This window comes from Panthera leo, chromosome B1 (genome assembly GCF_018350215.1).
Source record: "Panthera leo isolate Ple1 chromosome B1, P.leo_Ple1_pat1.1, whole genome shotgun sequence".
Taxonomy (NCBI): domain Eukaryota; kingdom Metazoa; phylum Chordata; class Mammalia; order Carnivora; family Felidae; genus Panthera; species Panthera leo.
Window position 1 is genome coordinate 33,583,775 of NC_056682.1, and position 20,618 is coordinate 33,604,392.

The 20,618-nt window shown below is 37.3% G+C and overlaps 1 protein-coding gene across 1 annotated transcript; it reads right to left on the reverse strand.

The window, feature by feature from the left end:
- Positions 1–1,655: 1,655 nt before the first annotated feature.
- Positions 1,656–19,201, reverse strand: ADAMDEC1 (ADAM like decysin 1). The gene is made up of 14 exons (XM_042933847.1): positions 19,080–19,201; positions 17,224–17,339; positions 15,649–15,725; positions 14,629–14,707; positions 12,845–12,921; positions 11,551–11,737; positions 11,271–11,333; positions 10,532–10,603; positions 10,063–10,232; positions 9,622–9,703; positions 8,779–8,909; positions 7,112–7,289; positions 3,618–3,703; positions 1,656–2,341 (listed from the first exon to the last, which is right to left on the reverse strand). The coding sequence occupies exons 1-14, from the start codon at positions 19,126–19,128 to the stop codon at positions 2,335–2,337; spliced, it is 1,374 nt and encodes a 457-aa protein (XP_042789781.1). The 5' UTR covers positions 19,129–19,201; the 3' UTR covers positions 1,656–2,334.
- Between the last annotated feature and the right edge of the window lie 1,417 nt (positions 19,202–20,618).

A 20,618-nucleotide genomic window follows, 5' to 3' on the forward strand; every position in this document is an offset into this window, starting at 1 on the left:
TGTTGTAAATTCCATACAGTCATTAGATTCTCACAGAATGCTTTCGCTGTAAGTGAGTGAAATCAAAACAACAAAGATATATATTGGAATTTCACTCACATGTCAAAGATGCGAGCAACAAATTCGACAATCGTTTTCAAATACTGAAAGAGCATTATCTCAGGTTTTTGTATGATTCACATCATAGTTGCTACAAAGACTCATTTTTAAAAATTCACTCTGCATTACAAACACTTTTGCGTCACTTTCTTAAGTATAAACAATAAGCAAATCAATTGATTCGTAGCATTTGCTTCTTTCTGTAATAAAATTTTCCCACCACGGTCCATCTCAAGCTACCAATATGACATCACTGAACATGGAGCAGATGTATACAGTTACGGTTATACAGGTTGCTTTTGAGTAACGCCTGGGTTTCATAACCAGCTCGTAATAGTCCCGAAAATCTAACAATTGGCACTCACCTACTCGCTGTTTCCAGCATGGCGCTGTCTTTAATTTTTGGAGCTCAGGCAGTTTTACTATAAGAAACCTTTACCTGAGTAGGAGGTAGGGGAGGGAAGTATGCCAAAAAAAAAAAAAAAAAAAACCCTTTTGGCCTTGGAGGAATTGGCTGGAAATTTGTATCAGACCAGCGGACGATGAAGATATGGACGATTCATGCCTTGGGACTGTTTCATGGCTTTCAGTGACATCGCACATGCAGCTTTATCTGTAGCCCAGCTAATGCCAAGCCCACCAATAATGGCAAGACAGTCAACACCAGTAGGCAGGGCTTTCTGGAAGGCTGTTCTTTTCAAAGCTCAATCTTTAGAAATGTGTTTAAATTCTTGTTCTCCTAGTATAAGCATCAATGGAATTTTGAGGAATGTTTGGAGTAACTGTTAAAAAGCATTTGAATACAGAAACCTCAGGAAGAAGTCGAATCTCACGTGACTGACCTCAAGTCATTTCACTGTGAACATTAAAAGATGTTGCGACCTTCATCTCATCTCCACATCTCCCCATCTCATCTCCGCACTGTGATGCCTGGTTACCTATGGCAACACTGTTAGAGGACTGTAGGAAAAAAATAGTCTAAATACGTGAGGCTTTAACACCTAACGCAAACCTACACGGAAGGTTGAAAATACTCATGCTTGAAAATCACCACAAAGCGGCGCCACACAGTGGCTCAGTCGGTTAAGCATCTACTCCTGGTTTCGGTTCAGGTCATGATGTCCTGGTTCATGAGTTCAAGCCCCGCGTCCAGTTCTGTGCTGACAGTGCAGAACCTGCTTGGGATTCTCTCTCTCCCTCTTTCTCTGCCCCTCCCTTGCTTGTGTGCTTTCTCTCTCTCTCTCTCTCTCTCAAAATTAATAAATAAACTTTACGGGACGCCTGGGTGGCTCAGTCGGTTAAGCGTCCCACTTCGGCTCAGGTCACAATCTCGCGGTCCGTGAGTTCGAGCCCCATGTCAGGCTCTGTGCTGACTGCTCAGAGCCTGGAGCCTGTTTCGGATTCTGTGTCTCCCTCTCTCTCTGACCCGCCCTCATTCATGCTCTGTCTCTGTCTGTCTCAAAAATAAATAAAAGGTAAAAAATTTTTTTTTTTTAAATTAATAAATAAACTTTAAAAAAAATGACCACACAGAAAAGTCTCAAACATTTGCGGTTTTATTCATTGACAGTAAGGTGTCTATTCCATCAATGGATGAATAAAACATTCTTTGATGGTAAATCAAAATGTGAGCATGAAGCCTTCTCAAAATTAGCATTACATGTGATGGTGAGAAAGGATCATACATGATAAAATGAAATATATTTCTATGTAATTACTCTTGACATGATATAGACAAATACCACACTTCTAAGAACAAGATAAGTAAAATACTGAAGGGTAATAAAATGACACGTGAATTCTGTTCTCCCTTCTTCTGCCAAAGCTTCTCTCATCAAGTGGACTTGCTTTGCCATGGGTTATACAAGCAAAATGAGATTGGGGTAAAAATGTCAGTCACTTGTAGAGTTCACAGTTCTCAATTGAGCCTGTATAATTCGGCGGCACCTTGAGACGTTTTGGTCAAAGGCTAATTTCTTTTGTTCCCCAAAGAGCAGAGTTAGCCTCACCATCCTTAAAAATACATTAAAGATCAGGCTTTAGAAAACAGGCAATTTATCTGAATTCCTCTATTTACCTGTTGGCTAGGCTGATAAAAATAGAAGAAGTACAATTCCAAATGGAAAGCAAAATATATCTAAATACAACAGTGAAAATACACAAGATTTCTGGTGAGTTTAGATCTCTTGATTCTTGTCCCAGCAAGTAGCATCTCAATGAAGGAGATTTTTTGATTCACTGTCTGATTAAAAGAAAAAAAAATTTGGAAGTCATGGTTATTATAAATTATAAAATGTTACGTAATTGATAATTAACATTTATAAAATGTACGTAATACTAACGACCCTCCTGAGTGAGAAGAGCATTAGGTCCATTTCACAGGTGAGAAAACAAATTAAGTAACTAGGCTTGAAGTCCCACAGCTAGTTTGGGGCCGAACTAAGAAAAATGGTTTCCTGACTCCAAACCCAATTTCCTTTCCATGATAATAGATTGTCAATCTTCCCAGTAATGGAACATGCCCACCTAGCATCCCAAGTCCCTGAGGAGTTGAATGGATATCTTCTGAGATGCTAAGCTTTTGGTCTCTGTGACAGATTAAGAAGCTGGGCATGATTTCCAGAACTCCCTGCCTAGGGGATCACATGTCAGGTTGAGCAGGCCTTGTTAAATGAGGCTTGCTGAAGAAATGAGTATTGTTCCTGATCTTAGAACCTCGCTGTTTTTTTTCTTAAGGAAGTGATAGTTGATGGTGTCTGAGTTGATTATTCCCTTTATAATCTCTCCACAGGTTTAACTCCAGAAAAGACTCAGGGAAGGGGGTGGGCAGGATTACTATTTTCCATGTATTTTATCCTGAGTTTTTCCCCATTTATGATTTTTTTCATTGTTCAGGGACTATTTTTCACTGAAACAAATACCATATTCAGTCAGACCAGTTGGGTTCCCTAACCCAACTCATGTAGGGTTCTATAAAACACAAAAATAATACATGGATTATAGCTTATTGAGGCACCTTAAAAGAAATATCACCAAATGGTGTAGTATGTTCTTAAATATTATTAATTTTCTGACTACCTTGTAAATTACAACTATCAGCTCTTTACCAAGAATAAAAGAGGCTTCTTAAAAATGAACTTTTCTTACTCTCATCTTAGTTTGTATTAAACTCATCACTACCTAAGAGAAATTCATAGTTTTTAGCATAGACTGAAGCAGTCTTAAACTCCCAGATGACCACATAGCCACTTTTCTCATTAGCATATTAGTAGACACGAAACCCTAAGTTGTTTTTGTTCAGTATGGTGGGGTTTTTTTTCTCTTTCTGAAATGGAGTCATTTGAAAAATGTGCAGTAAAAAAATAAATAAATAAATAAAATTTTAACAAATGAATTAAACGAAGATATAAAGTGAGTTGTGTTTTCTTGTATTATAGAACTTAGTGGCCCATCTTTCTCAACTCTGAAATAAAAATGAGAACATATTTGGGAACAAAGAATGAAAAAAAGGGTCTTACATGATATGGTTCAGAGTGGCTCCTCTACAGTCAGCTTCAGATTTTAATTTACAGGTCATGGCCTCACAGCAAGGATTGGAGCATTTCTTTAAAGCACACAGACAGGGAAAGTTGGTTCAGCATTTCTTCCTACACACTAGGTTCATACAATTTTTAGTACAAGATGGCAAAGAAATTTCACTTTTTAAACTAAATTACTCTGCTCTACAAATTACGGAGGAGATGACCAAGGAAATGTCATAGTAGAAAGACATGTTAAGTCCAATGAAAACCACTTCTTAAAAGGACAAAAAGAGAATTATCCAAGAATTACCACAAATAAATTTGGTCTAGCTGGTATTACGTGTAAGTTCATTTAAAACTTCAAGGGAGAATACTTCTCTACTACTCAAACTATTTGAAGGTAGGGGAAAAAATGTTAATTCTCAAGTTATTTTACTAAGCCTCCATAATTCTGGTAATGAGAGTTGGTAATGAATACTCACACACACACGTACACACACACACGTATGCACACCCAATTCTCATTTACGAATAGAAGTACAAAAGCTTGAATAAAATATTAGTAAAACACCAGTTTATTAATATAATAACTCTCCATTACAACGATGCAGGGCGGTTTTTTTTTCACCAAAAGTACAAGGGTGCCTCAACTATACAGAATAAAGTAATATAATCCATCATATTAAGAGGCCGAGGGTAGAAAAAAACTAATATTATTGTGATAGATGGCAAAGATTAGAAAATAAAGATAATTTAGAAAGAAAGAAAATCTATCTGATAAATAGCAAAAATATATCCAATAAAATCAACAGTAAGACATGGATTATTGATAGTCTATATTTTTATGGAAATTCTGACATGCCACGAGAGAAAGAAAAGATATGAAAATGTAACAATAATTGGAAAGTATAAATCACATTTTCATCTCTTGTACGTAATAAAATATTTGACCTGGTAAAAAATAGAGAATCAACTCTAAAAACATTGGATGAGTCACTAAGATAACTCTTTAAGATAATAAAAGAACATTAAAAAAGTAATAAATCACCTAATATGAAAAAGTGAACATCACACATACTAATAGAAAAAAGAAAAATAGAAAATACTTCAGAATAAGCTTTCATAATAAAGAGCTACAAGAACTTTATATTTAACTGTCCTGAGAAACTCAAAACGCAACCAGTTTAAACAATAATACTGTGGAAGTGGCAGCGGCCTTCGGAGTGAAATACGAATTTCATGCATTTCAATCAGAATCCCAATTCTATTTGGGGGAAAACTGACAAAATACCAAGAATTACATGGAAGAATGAACACTGAGGAAGGACTACACAAACCCCACCCCCCAAAATCAACACATTTGGGGCGCCTGGGTGGCTCCGTCAGTTGTGTCCGACTCTTGGTTTCAGCTCAGGTCACAATCTCACAGTTGGTGAGTTCGAGCCTACATCGGTCTCTGTGCTGACAGCATGGAACCTGCTTGGGATTCTTTCTCTCTCTCCCTCTCTCTCCCTTTCTCTCTGCCTCCCCCAGTTGTGCTCTCTGAGTCTCTCTCTGTCTCAAAATAAATAAATAAACTAAAAAGAAAAAGTAAACACACTCGCCACTGAAGGTATTTAAATGCATTGCATAGTCACAGTCATTAAAACAACATGATGCTGTGATAATATTTAGACCGATGGATACTATGGTTATTTTTAAGATCTAGAAAAAGGCTTAAATATGTAGATCAAAACAGTGAAATAGCATATTAGATCATAGGAAATAGGACTATCCACTAAAAAATACTATATAAAGGTTATATACTACTTTTTGGATAGGAAAACAGCTGTTGAAAAATTCAGTTGTTCATAAGCTTGAACTTCCTAGTTTTATTCCACTCCTAAGGAAGAAAATCAACACAAAATGGAAACAATATAGGAGTTGGCTGATACACTTAAAGAATATTAGATCTTTCACATAATATAGACAGTGTTTTCTCTCTCTCTCTCATCTGTCTGTGTGCACTGACTATATGCCATGCACCTGCTGACATTAGAAGCACCTAAGACTGTAAATGATTTTAATTGTCTTCTTTTTTTTATTTATTTATTTTTAATTTTTTTAAACGTTTATTTATTATTGAGAGACAGAGAGACACAGAGCGTGAGCAGGGGAGGGGTAGAGAGAGGAGGAGACACAGAATCCGAAGCAGGCTCCAGGCTCTGAGCTGTCAGCACAGAGCCTGATGTGGGGCTCGAACTCACAAACTGTGAGATCATGACCTGAGCCGAAGTCAGTCACCCAACCAACTGAGCCACCCAGGTGCCCCTGATTTCAATTGTCTTCTACCCAAGCAGGTTTACTGGAGTGTAAGCAAGGTGGGAATGAGATAAACTTAAAGCTAACTCATTATAAAGCACCACATTATTTGTAAAATTTCATTTCTCATTATAATTAAAAGAATATTTATAATATCCTTTACAAATGATTGTTACACCATGAAATCTTCTAATGTAATTCAACAGCTTAAAATGTCTGCATTAATAGCCTACATTAATAGAGGCATAGGGCGATTATGAACGATTTATGTAATAAATGTCTACATTAATAGAGGCATAGGGCGATTATGAACGTGTTTATGAATGGAACGTGGGATTTAATGTGGGATAGCTGGCAAATAGTCTTTCAGAGACACTGATGCCCGACAGGGGTCAGATTTTTGTAAAGATTAGCAGAATTATAGTAATTATCTCAGACATTTTATATTAACAGCTAATTTTCTACAGGCTTATGCGATTTTTCTCTCTCTCTTTTTTTTCCTTCTCTGTTTCATTTACTGCTTGGTTTATACACTGGCTTGTTGAGTGAAGGCCAGCTCTCTCTATGGAAAGAAGTTACGTCTAGATCTGTAATTGCTTTTGCTTAACAAATGATCAACTGTGACTTGAGGTGATTTAAGGATTTCCGACTAATATATCTAGGAAAGATTATAAATGACATGTTATAGTTAATGATTTACTTCTTTACATCGAGCTTTATATAATCATGTCATAAGTGCATCCTGGCTTTTGAAATGCCTTTCAAAACATGTCTAAAATCGGTATTAAAAACACAAGCACAGGGGTGCCTGGGTGGCTCAGTCAGTTAAGCATCCGACTTCGGCTCAGGTCATGATCTCACAGTCTGTGGGTTCGAGCCCCGCATCGGGCTCTGTGCTGACAGCTCAGAACCTGGAGCCTGTTTCATATTCTGTGTCTCCATCTCTCTCTCTGACCCACCCCTGTTCATGCTCTGTCTCTCTCTGTCTCAAAAATCAATAAACGTTAAAAAATTTTTTCTAAAAATAAAAAAAATAAACACAAGCACAAGCCCACTTTTTTACTGTGATGCCAAGCTTATCTTTAGAAAGTCTTTCCAAAAGAACATTTTTAAAGAAGGAAAAGAAAACAGCATAATTCTCATGTTGCAATAACTCTATAATAAATTTCAAACCGTGGATATTTTCCTACCTTAGGAGGGCCACAATCACAATCTTCTCCTACTTCCAGAAGTTGGTTCCCACACACTGGCTTTGTTATTATATTTTTAGGAATTGGTGCTTGTAGCAGGCACTTTGGTTTTTGAGATAAAATGTATTTCTCAAAATGTGCACGGCAGGATGTACTGAAATCTTTTGGGAATTTTGAGCTGTAACCAGAAGAAAAGTCATGATATATAGTGAGAAACTGATTTGTCTAACTATATCCCCGGGTTCAATGGAAATTCCAAATTCAGTATTTGTTCAGGACAGTACTATGTTATACGTGAAGGGCAAAAGGGCGTAAATACTATGCTAGTTGGAAAATTGTTTTCCTAGACGGAGCTTGTAGAACTGGAAGAATTTAAATTCCTGTGTGGATTCTGTACTGTCCTAAATGGCAAGAGTGATGAATGAGCCAATTCTATGAACATATTTCCCTTCCTATTCATGACCACTTTTAAGAGGAAAGTATTTTTTTTTTTCATTTTTCTATCCCAAGTCCTTGCAAATTTCCTGGCATTAGAAGGTAATTAATAACAACACAAAAATGGATGGAGTGATTAGTGATGGGGATATATAAGAATGTTGTCATCATCTTACTGGCTTACTTAGATGTCATCATCTTACTTAGATATTTTAAGAAAATATATTACTATTTAATAATAATAAGTAGGTACATCTTAATCCCCTTCATCTATGTTTCCCATCCCCCTCCCCTCCCCTGTCTGGCAACTACCAGTTTATTCTCTGTATTTATGAATATAGTTCTGGTTTTGTCTGTTTGTTAGTTTATTCATTTATTAGTTTGTTCATTAGTTTTGATTTTTAAATTCCATTTATAAGTAAAATAATATGATATTTGTCTTTTTCTGTTTGATTTATTTCACTTAGCACAATACCCTCTAAATCCATCCATATTGACATGAATGGCAGGATTTCATTCTTCTTAATGTCTGAGTAATATTTCATTATGTTGTATATATATATGTGTGTATATATATATATATATATATATATATATGTATGTATGTATATATATCCATTCACTTTTTTTTTTAATTTTTTTTTTAACGTTTATTTGTTTTTTAGACAGAGAGACAGAGCATGAAAGGGGGAGGGTCAGAGAGAGAGAGGGAGACACAGAATCCAAAACAGGCTCCAGGCTCCGAGGTGTCAGCACAGAGCCTGACGCGGGGCTCGAACTCACGAACCGCGAGATCCTGACCTGAGCCGAAGCCGGACGGTTAACCGACTGAGCCACCCAGGCGCCCCATGCATTCACTTATTGCTTGACATGTAGGTTGCTTCCATATCTTGGCCATTAAAAAGTCTTTTAAGTTAAAATACCATGGTTACCATACTCATAATCTCTAACTTGGCATATTTGGAAATCTGAAGTAATGAGTCCCGATAAGCTAGTAAAACCTGTGCATCAATAGGTTGGAGTGTGAATTAACGAGATTCACAGCCCTTAGTAAAAAAACAAAAAAAAAAACCCCAAAAAACAAAAAAACAACAAAACAAACAAAAGCCCCCAAAACACAAGAATCCATTCACTATATAGACTGTATCTGAATTCTTTAAAATTTAAGAAATATTTAAATTGAAGAATTAAGAGATATATATTTTTTTTTCTCAAGCGTGACAAAGTCTCACCTCAGATATTGATTCATCACACAACTCCCTGAAGGACACTTGGTGTAATATGGAACATCGGGCATACCAAGGACATGACCTAATTCATGCGACATCACTCCTACAAGAGACACACTATTCTTTTTCTTAGCCTAGAAAGAAGCAAAAAAAAAAAAAAAAAAAAAAAACACCCAGAAACATCTATTACTTATGATATTTAGTTATTTCCTAGCTAAAAAAAATAGTTGGACAGATGAAAAATAATGAGTCATTAAGCTCTTTTCCCTGCCATTGGCTATCGTAAAATGTTGAACTGACATTTAAACTGGTTGGCTCCTGTGAATCCAACCATCTAGTCAGTGCTCAATAAATGTTTGCTGAGCTAATGAGGAGTTCCTGGTAAACCATGATTAAATTGAAGTAATTACATTCTTCATAGGAAGTACAATACTATGTTTTCAAAGTTTCCAAGAACAATTGCCAGAATGGTCGGCATTGGTAATGCTTGGCCAAATGACACCAAAATGCACCTTGACTGACCTCTCTGGCCATTGATACTGAAGGTGATTAATTTGAAGTCGGCTCAGGCCACAGAGGGCATCTTGGTTCCCTTTCTGTTCCAATTTCCTGTTTTTATTCCCTAATACCAACTAAAGAATGAATACTTCTGGGAGGGCCAGTCTAAGGAAATATTCTATTTTATAATCTAAGGGAGCTTCAGTGTAATGATCTACCAGTAGGTTAATTTCTACTTTTATTTACTGACTCAGCAAATGTTCGTTGTGCTAACTCTGTAGAAGGCATTATTCTGGCCTATCATAGAGGATACAGAACCACAGGGAGACTTACTATGAGTTTACCAACCTCAATAACAGCAACTGAAGATGGGGAGCACAAGGAATTCGTGGCTGCCATTCCTACACGTCGGTTGGTGAAGTCAATTCCACTGTGTGAAAGTTACAGGCATATTGTCACAACGTAAGTCTTTGGAACCATTAGCTTTTGTCAGTTATGCTCTAGGTTTCCTGTTTCTCTACCCTTTTCATATTCAGTAGGCCCCAGAAAGTCTTCTGCTATTCCACAGCATTGTAACGATCACAGATGGTTATCCCACATCCAGGAGTCCATTTTAGTGACCTGACATGGGTCTCCACATTCTTACAGGTGCATTCCTAATGGTAGAACTTCAGGTTCCCCGACAACGGCTTGGGGAGATAGAATTGAACAGAAATCTCTACCAAGAGCCGTTTGGGATAACTATCCACCCTGCCTACCTACGCCTTGCCCAGGCCAGCACGTGCTCACCTGAGTAGCTGTGCATGATCGTGTATCTTCATTTTCTCCAGGTTGGAACGATGCCAATTCAGAAAGTTGTTAAAGGTGGCACCTGTGTTGGGTACCACCTTTATCTTATCAGCGTCAGACCAGATTTCCATACCCACCAAAGCCACTTGAACATCTATTGTTTTATAGATCTGTGGGAAGAGCATCTTTTTTTCATGAAAATGTTTACGGTTTCTTTATTATCTTAGATCTTGTGCTGATCACCACTGATGGATAAGTGTATCCTATTTTGAAAATAGAAATCCTAGAAGTTGCCTTTGCTACAGTGTACGTGATTTTCACCTTGTGGATCCTTGCCTGCTGAGTTTCCCAAAACTGCTGATGGCAAGCCACTGTGACCCTCCCAACTCCTTCTTTGGCGAAAACTCCTTCTGTGGTGAGTCCCCAGGCTTCTATGTGGAAATACATGTTTACAGGGCAAATATCTTACCACATTGAGTAGGTTCATCACATCAAACAAAAAGCTTCTTATCAAAGTTAGATTCCCCTTATATGTGTTGTACTGTAAAATACAAAATGCAAACACGATTAAAAAATAAAGTTGATGTGGCACAGAATTTAACATTTTAAGAAAAATTACAAATTTCAACATAAGTAAACGTGTATTCATTCATGTCTGACTTATATAACACTCTGTGTTTCAACAAATTCTTTCTAAATGTAAGAATTCTTTAGTGTTCAGTGGTTTTCATTTGTAAGGATGAAGAAATCAAATGAACATTTTCAATGTTTCCAACCAATTCAACAACATTAAAATTTGATTATAAAGCAGTATTGGCTAAGCCAGAATCACAGATTCTAGTACTTGTATAAATATAAATATAATTTGTAAAATATATATAGTTTTGTATCTGCTTTATGTTTACATAACAGAGTGAGAATTTAAAAAATATTTTAATAACCCATTCTTTAAATTTTTCATGATTATGGTTGATTTCTTGGAGCTATCTGGTATTGAGTATGCTTCCAATATCTGAATATACTGGCAGCAGGTGGATATTAAAGGGGGTGGGTAAGTGACAACCATTGCCCACAAGGCAGGTGGAAAAGACATTCAGGTGGTCAGGGCCTGAGTTTTCAGCTAGAATAGCTTATGGCTTGTGTTCACTCAATAAGAAATCTTAACAGTTGACCTAACTGCCCCAGAAGCACCCATATTTTATACTCACAAAGGCATTATCCAGGACCAAAAAGAGATCAATGTATTTCTCAGCCTGAAGAAAGTCTTCTTGCTTTACAAAGAGTAAAATACCATCATTAATAACCATCTTTATCCTAAAGACTGGAAAAACTTACAATATTTTTTTTTGGCCAGGGGGAAATTCCATCAAAGAATAAGTAAGTGAATTATAGCCTTTACCTGTAGCAGTAACTGTTGAATACAATGGTATATCATACATCATTGCTGAGACAGTGGAAGAAATGATGACATAGGAAAGCTACACTTACCTCCGGGCTATTGAGGGACCTAGAGGTTCGAATATGGCCTTGTTTCCTGCCAACACTTCTTACACCACAGGTGTGATTAGCCAGGTCAAGCTCTTCCTGGTTATATGTGATGACAGCATGTTCTTCTTGGTCTGTACTTTTCAGAGGCTTTATCATGTATCTTTGGTCATGATACGCGAAGTATCCTCTGTGAAACACAGAGAATCGTATTTCAAGATTCTCTGCCACACAAAGTCACAAAACTGACCAGAATAGAGTATACCTCTCCCTAAATCTTAAGCTCACGCACACAGTTTTCATTCATAGGCCTTCCAGCTAACTTTTGCTAATTTAAATTATAATCCATACTTGTCAATCATCAAATGAGGGTTATATTATTTACTAGAAAATTCTAAACAAGAATTGCTCAGACGAAGCTGTCCCAAAGGATTTGACATTCAGAGCATAAGCTCAGGGAATGTTTGTCCATAGTTCATTTATCCACTTAACAAATATTTCTTGAAAGCTCCTAGGAATATAATGGAAGATGGAGTAAAAGAGTATTGAGATACTAAGAACCCCAGAGAAGAGAAAAAATGATGAGCAAATCAGCCAGAGGAACAGGTTGGAACGAGTAGTAACTTAGAGAAGTTGTCTTTTTTGGTAAGAAAATCAATTCAGAAACATAAAGTGAATTCATATGATGGAATGTGACAAATATAACATAGATAGTCATCAAACATTACATCTATGAATGTAGATGTCATATGGGAAGAGGCTTGTGATATGGGTGATATGTGATATGGGTGATATGTGATATGGGTGATATGTGATATAGGTGATACGTGATATAGGTGATACGTGATATGGGTGATATGTGATATTTTGTGATATGGGAAGAGGCTTGTGACATCACATGATGAAAATATACGTCTATATGCACAAAGACTGCAAGCATGACAAATAGTTAATGATAGTGTCACTTATAAGCACAATTTTGCAGTGGTTATTATTTTTTTGTTGTTGGTGCTTTTTCTTCTCAAATTTTTCCAAACTGGCAAGAATTATCTTTGCAAACAGAAATATCACACACACAAGTGCACGTGCGCACACATACACTCTCAAACTTACGTTCGGCATAATTTTTAACCGATTATAAAATGATTGCAAGAGTGATACCTGACTCTTCATTTTAATGGCGTTTTACCCCTGCAGGAGATTTTACCAAGATAGGAAGACATGATATCCAGGAAGACTCAGTTCTGTGCCATTAGAATGGTGCTTGCTGTTTAATATTTTTGCAAATGGCTCTCACCTCAACCCATCACAAGTACTAATGCTGGCAACAGAATCCTTTTCATTGAGGATGTGTCCTTTATAGTAGCAATGCTCCTAAAGTTGGAAACGAGAAATATACACATTTTTTTTAAACTGTGAGAATAAATGTATCACAGTTGGGGTGAAAGCTGTTATTTTGAATATGTAGGAAAATTCTTCACCTAGTGGCAGTGGCCAGACCAGTTCCCAGACACAAAAACAGTGAGAACTTCAGAGATTTTAGGAACTGCTCCACTACTCACCCTGGAAACTCCATCTTTGACGGCGATGTTCTCTTTCTGGCACTCATGGCACAAAAGAAAAGTCCAGGGAGTATGAACCTAAGTGGGCTCATGGTGAACTTGGACACTGCATCTTGGACACTGGCGAGTCTCCCTGGGATCGACGATGCTCCCAGAGAGCTCTCGAATTTGAGGACCAACTTTTGAGAATTTGGCTTCCCTGTGCTGAGTCCCTAAGACACTGTGTGTCACATGTGTATAAAATGAGGTACCCGTTTTTCTAGATCCCAGGCTCCTCAAGAAGCCACACTACCACTCCTGAGCCCCTCATATTAGCTGGTCCAACCCCTCATTTTAACTTGTGTGCTAGTGGAATCCCTTTACCAGCATTAAAACCACAGAGAATCTGTCTACAACTAGAGATTCAGACATGGTTCATGCTCCATATGAGCAAAGTAGGGGGTCCCTTATGTAGAACGATCCAAAAAAGCCATTGAAGAAACTCTTGCTCAAAATAAACTGGTCTCAGGGTCTGAAATTCCATCTATGTTTTTCTTGCATTTGGAAGAAACCTTGTCATCATAAACATTTTCTTGTAGAGGATTTGGAAAAAGTACCAAATTAATATGCCATCAGCCATTCACATTTGAGCCTGAATTAATTTAAATATTAGCAAAAATCAAGATATCCTTGAAATGAGAGTTTTGATGTGAGAAGGGAACAAAGAGCCATTTTATTACAGAAGTTTTGTCTTTTTATAGAGACATGTTTTGGGTGCCCAAGGAGAGCGGCTCTGGAAACTCATTTAACTTCTTAATACTCCATGATTGAGTCTTTCTGTGTTCTCTTCCTGCCCTTTCCTTGGCATTGATTTTGTATGTTTGACCTCTAGACCTTGGCATTATCTATAGCATGGTGGTTTAACCAGGTGTTATATGAATTAAATAATTGATGTCCCATTACTGACCTCAGGATATATGCATACATTGTTCAAAAATAATAAATGGCTACACGACTTTTCAAGCAGCTACTGGGGAAGATATTTCTAACTTTTTGATAAGATGGTCTAAGGGAAAGTGGACTGGTAGTTGCTTCTACAAATATAATACTTGGAAGCCTCCTACTGTATCCTTACCTTTTTATTTTTTTATTTATTTTTTTAACGTTTATTTATTTTTGAGACAGAGAGAGACAGAGCATGAACAGGGGAGGGGCAGAGAGAGAGGGAGACACAGAATCGGAAGCAGGCTCCAGGCTCTGAGCCGTCAGCCCAGAGCCGGACGCGGGGCTCGAACTCACGGACCGCGAGATCGTGACCTGAGCTGAAGTCGGACGCTTAACCGACTGAGCCACCCAGGCGCCCCATCCTTACCTTTTTAAAAAGCTGACTATGATTTTTTCATTTGTTCTCTCATTGGTCATAGATGAGCACCTTTGTTCCTAGTCCTTCGATTTCTTTTTTATTTGCCCTTGCATCTATGCATCGTACAACATAAGTAGTAGATCCCAGAAAAAGTCCCAGAAAGCATTTAGAACCTACCATGTTCTGAGGGCTTGTAGTGATTTTCTCCCCTCTGGGTGAGTAATACGTTTCGGTGTAGTCTGGCCCCAAGAGATGTCTGCAAAGTTCAAAAAGTTGCATGATACACGTAAGGTGGTAATAAGGGCTAATGTTCTTGAAATGCATTGCAGCACAAAAAGAATGATTATGTCTATGATGAGAAAGAACACTGTGACCCACTGATTCTTTTCTAACATTGGAACTCTGCTGCTGAAGTCAATCAAAGCCTTAGTTATACCCATTAGATCCAAGGGAAGAAATACCCCCAGATACTTTTCAGCTGCAAATTCTCTATCCTCAGATGGGTTATTTTTAGATTCTTTACAGCAAAGACACAGTCGCCACAGGGTCTCTGAAGGGTGTTGGGTCACAAATATGCATAAAAGACCATTGTGTTCAGGGAGAAGTTTACTGACAGATGTAGAACTTGGTAGAGCCCCATCCCCAGGGATCTATCTCAAGGCTGTGTGTCCTGAATGACTCCTCCATATGTTCTTTTTTAGAGAGAGAAGGAGCGCCAGAGGCGGAGAGGGGCAGAGGAAGAGAGACAGAAAATCTCAAGCAGGCTTCACGCTCAGCTCAACGCCCGATGCAAGGCTTGATCCCATGACGCTGGGATCATGACCCGAGCTGAAATCAAGAATTGGACACTCAACTGACTTAGCCACCTAGACACCCCACATATGTTCTTATAAAAGTAATGGGAGGTCACGTCAAAGATTTGAGTTTATCTGGGTAGAAAAGATTTTCAGTAAATCAGGGGAAGTATGAAGGAAGAAAGGCATTATCTGTGTTCTTCCCTTTCTTTATACTTTGCATGTAATTTCCTCAGGAAGCATCAACCTTCTTAGATAACATTAGCACAGTCTAATAACATCTAAAACTCAATATACTTCATGCCTTTTATCTCAAATCACACGAAATAGAGTCTCAAGAAGGTGTATTTTTCCACATTCTCTTAATATAATCTATTGGTTAGACTCAGGCAGTACAACTTACTTGCTCTTTTGTAGGTGAAGAACAACTTCTTCTCCATTTAATGTAATCTGATACTGAAGTTCAGGTTCATATCTGTCCTAAAAATATTTAATTATAAAATGATATCAATTTATATTTCTGATATCAATTATGTGTCTGATATAAAAATGATATCAATTTATATTTATGATATCAATTATGTGTCTGATATAAAAATGATATCAATTTATATTATATTATAATAAATGATACATGTAGTATCCATAGAAGAATAATTACAAATGCATATAGGATAAAATAATTCTTTTATCTATACAAAATATATAAAACAAAACATAAATTGTACATTAAGATGGATTAACAAAAAGTCCAATAATGCAATAATAGTGATAAGTAATACAGTTATTCAACATAGGCAATAATATTCTATATTATTATTATTCAATAATATTCAATAATATTCACAGGTTAAACTAGTTCTAAGATGTAAGGTAAGGATTTATTATTTGCCTTACTATACACTATACTGTCCTATGTAGCCTAATTGATCACTAATGGTATAATAATAAGGTAATATTTTTATTATTTAAAAATTTTTTTTACATTTATTTCTTTTTCTGAGAGACAGAGAGAGACAGAACACGAGCAGGGGAGGTGCAGAGAGAGAGGGAGGCACAGAATCGGAAGCAGACTTCAGGCTCTGAGCTGTCAGCACAGAGCCTGACGCGGGGCTGGAACTCATGAACCATGAGCCGAAGTCGGTCACATAACCAACTGAGCCACCCAGGAGCCCCTATTTTTATTATTTTAAAACCAAACCAAATATACTAAAGAAAACCAAGTAAAAACCTACTAAGAATTAAATAAAGTAAAAAATATTTTAAAAGTAAAAGTTACAAATATTTGCAACAACGTAATAGTCGAAGAGTCAATGTCTTTAATCAATTAAAAAAAATTTTTAGTTAATTTATTTTTAAGAGAGAAAGAGAGTAAGAGAGAGAATGAGTGGGGGAGGGTCAGAGAGAGAGAGAGAGGGAGAGAGAGAATCCCAATCAGGCTCTGCACTGCCCTCATGGAGCCCCATACAGGGCTGGAACTCATGAACTGTGAGATCATAACCTGAGCCAAAACCAAGAGTCTGATGCTTAACCAACTGAGGCACCCAGGCACCCATCTTTAATAAAATTTTGTAAATCGTGCTACTTAATGGGATAATGTTGAGTTCTCCATTACAGACAAGATGACCATGGAAAAGGCAATTCAGTGGGACAGGAGGTGAGGGTAGGGGGAATACATAGGTTTGGTGAACTTGGTAAGAAACACCTTCTAGAAATGACTGCCTTCCTATGCTCTCCCCCTATCCTCCAAATTTGGAGAGATGTCCAAGCAGCTTTGTTCTTTCTGAGCAAGTGAAACAGTTAACTCCCTTCTTACGGCTTAATTGTAAAAGCATTCTGAGAAATCCTGCATTCTTTCCTGGACAAAGGGGACCTGTGGATATGGGCTTCAAAAGTCAACTATTAGACATCGCTTCCATGGGTGAAGAGGCTCTTAACTGGTTCTTTGTAAAATCCCATAGTCATTCACACTGCTTACCTCTTTGCCATTCTCTGTCTGGTTGTTTTGTATTTCCCTTTTGTGTAAAATGTGTAGTTTTTTAGGGCGAACTACTTCATAGAGCTCTAATTCAGGTGTTTGCTTTATGGCCATTGCTAGAAAGAGAGAGAGGTAATATTGATATAACACATTTAGTCTTTGGTATTGTTTTGGTTTGGGTTGGTTGGTTTTGTTGAAATGGTATGGAAGACTGAATTCCCATCCAGAAAATAAACCTTAGGAGAAACAGGTTACGCCTTCCTCCTTCTCCTTATCACCTTGGATAACAAAGAATTTTTCTTTTGCTCTATCTACCTATTCTGGAAAGATATGGCAGTGCGTTGGATGGTCTCTCAATATGTGGGAGATTACGGAAGCCAGGAATCCTTCCCTGTAGTCCAGTTCCCTCCTCTTCTCTTCTCTAGTCTGGTCCAAAATTGAGGATTTTTCTCTCAGTGTTCTCAGAGATTTCTTTTTTCTTTCTATGTCTTTTTCTCTTTGTGGTGAAACCTCAGACTACCCCTTCCAAAAATCAAATTTTTATAAACAGACAATACTTCATTCTTAGGGAAGACCCTACTGACCGCTATTTTCTTTCAAAGCGTAACAATAAACCGTTACGTTCTTTGTCTCATCAGCATTTGCCCTCAAGACTCCAGATTTCATAGGGAGACAAAGTTTTTGTGATCCCTGCCGAAGCAACTTTAAAGCATCAGATAGCAAGTAGGAAAACCAGATAGCAAGTAGACTAAATGAACTTAGTGTCCTTCTTGATACACTTGGTATAATATTACATAGACCATTTCCTAGAACTGATATTGGAGCCAAAAGATGTGGTCTTAAGTCCTAGCCAAATGACCTTGCAAAAGCTATTTTTCCTTCCAATCAGGTTACTTATTTAAAAAATGGAGGTCGGTGTAAACATTGAATGACATAAAATATACCAAATTATGTAGCGCCAGTCTAGGAAGATGACATATACACCTTATGTACTTTTAATTGTTCGATGTAAGGTCAGTCTTGTTTTTAAATGCTCCCATTTTCAAAGATGAATGTCTGTGCTTAAAGACAATTTCCCACTGACAGACAGCGTGGCCTTGGGAACTCCAAGCAGTTTTACACCTGGCTGATGTGAAGAACCGGAAGGAAACTTCTCAAGTAAAAAAATGTCTCCTAGCCAGTCCCCAAAGTTCTGCTATGCTGCTATCTTAGAAAGGATTCATCACATAGGAAAACAGGACATTTATAAATTTATTACTAGAATTTTTTTTAACAATGGAGAATGTGAATCCAATTAATGTAAAGAGTTGTGGGATTTAGAACAGAATAAATTTTAATAGATTTTAGTCTTAACTCCATTAGTAAATTTTCAGTTGGCCAATTAATTTTTAATTTTGCTTAATGCTGCAATTATGTCTAATTTGATGCTAATTTTACTTAAGAGTTATCCATTGTAGCACAGTTTTTGGTCAAATTGTGTCTGGATAAATGATTGTCTCCTTATGGGGTAGAAAATATCAATGTTATTCGAGATAACATTGGAGATAGTGAGGAAACTCTTCATTTCTGGTCTGGAAGTTAATTCTCTGGTGTCATTTAGGCTGTGTGCCTTAGAAAATAAAATTATAGATCCATTAGCATTAATGACCAAGAGGTAAAGTTTGAGGTGCATCCTAATGAAATTATTATACCAATCATAACACCTTGACGATGAGCGTGGAGTATATGTAGATTAAGTAAATATAGCAAAATGCAGTGATCTTTGGGTCATGTGAGCATGTTATTTTCTCAAGAGTACTTTCAAATGCATTAAGCAATTTGACTTTTGTATAAAATGTCAGGATTTTGGTGCTTACCTTGAGTTGGAGTGATGAGCCAGAGGATAGAAAGTAGGACCAAAGGCATGTTGCCTACTGCAGGTAGCCGAGAAGTCCCACACGGCCTGAAGCTGTGATCTCCCCAGCTGTCCAGCTTTATCTTCCCCTACTTCTCTTTACAAATTGAAAAAAAAAAAAAGCACAAAACCTCAAGTACTCTCTGTGAGATTGAGGAATGTTTCCTAATGGTGTTGGGAAATGGTGAAAAAATTGCAGTGACCAGATCATGAGAATGTTCCTCATTTAAGAGAGGTGTTTATATCTGTGGTTACAGCTTGTGAAGGAATTTCCATCTGGACAACTGCTTGGCTCTCATGCTCCTGTAGTGGTGGGAAAGAACCCACTGAGACTGGGATGCCTGTGTGCATATTTGCATATTCGCCACACGGAACCATCCCAATTGCCGCTCAGTATCCTTATAGAAATTGATCTACACGTTTAGAAAATATATTAGTGGTCCGTACATTTTTGAGAAATCAGCACAGAGAACACAGCATCTCTACAGCAAGCATGAGGCAAAGTCTTACGATCTCTGATCTTTTAGTCTCCTTGTCTGTGAAAATGGGTAATAACAATACCTACCCCAAGCTTCTTATAAAATTTGTAGGAGGCAACGCACACACACACGTGCATGCACACGTATACATGTAAGACTTTAAAGAAATGTGCAAATGTAAATTCCCTTGGCAGCATTAGACTCAACCAAATTATACTGCACATGAAGTACACTCGAAGCATACTATGAGTTCTACTGCAGAAAAATTACTGTCGACTTCTGATTACAAAAATAATGCTTTTTCATGGTCACAAATATCAAGAGAATATTGAAGAAAAAAAGTGATCACCCAATGGCTCATTCTCAAGAAAGGACTTCTGCTAACCTTGTGGCATTTTTACCTCTTTTCTATGTACTGGTAAAAGAAAAGAAATAAAGGAAAATTAAAATTTATAACTGTTAGTTCTTATTGTAGTAAGAGAGGGCTCGGGGAACCTGTTATTTTTTTGCATAGCATGAAGCAGTTTTGCATTCATGTACGTCTCTGCGTGTATTTCTTTGCGTACCATTTCTAATGATTTCTTTCAGATACATTACTAGAAATAGTATTATGTAGTTAAAATAGGGAAATCGACGTGAGATTCTTTGTATCCATTGACCTGGTACTCCTCAGACAATTGTTGCCAAGGTCCATTTCCATTTATAGTTTTCCCAATCTAAAAAGCCATGCTTTTTAACTGCTGAGATTACTTTGCACCAATGGGTTTGGGAACTTGCTAGCTCCTGAATGCAAGTTTTGTAGAAACTTCTCCATGTCTATACTCTTTTATGTCCTCTTACATCCTTTTGAGCCATTTAAATATTCTCTGTAATTTTATGCACATTTTGCTGGTCCAGAAGGTCCACATTCTATATGCATCCTAGCGTGGTTGCCATTAAAATTTAACAGCCTTAATTAACATCTCCACTATCAAAGGACACAAGGCCTTTTTGTGTTTAACACTTAACCACAGCCCACCCCT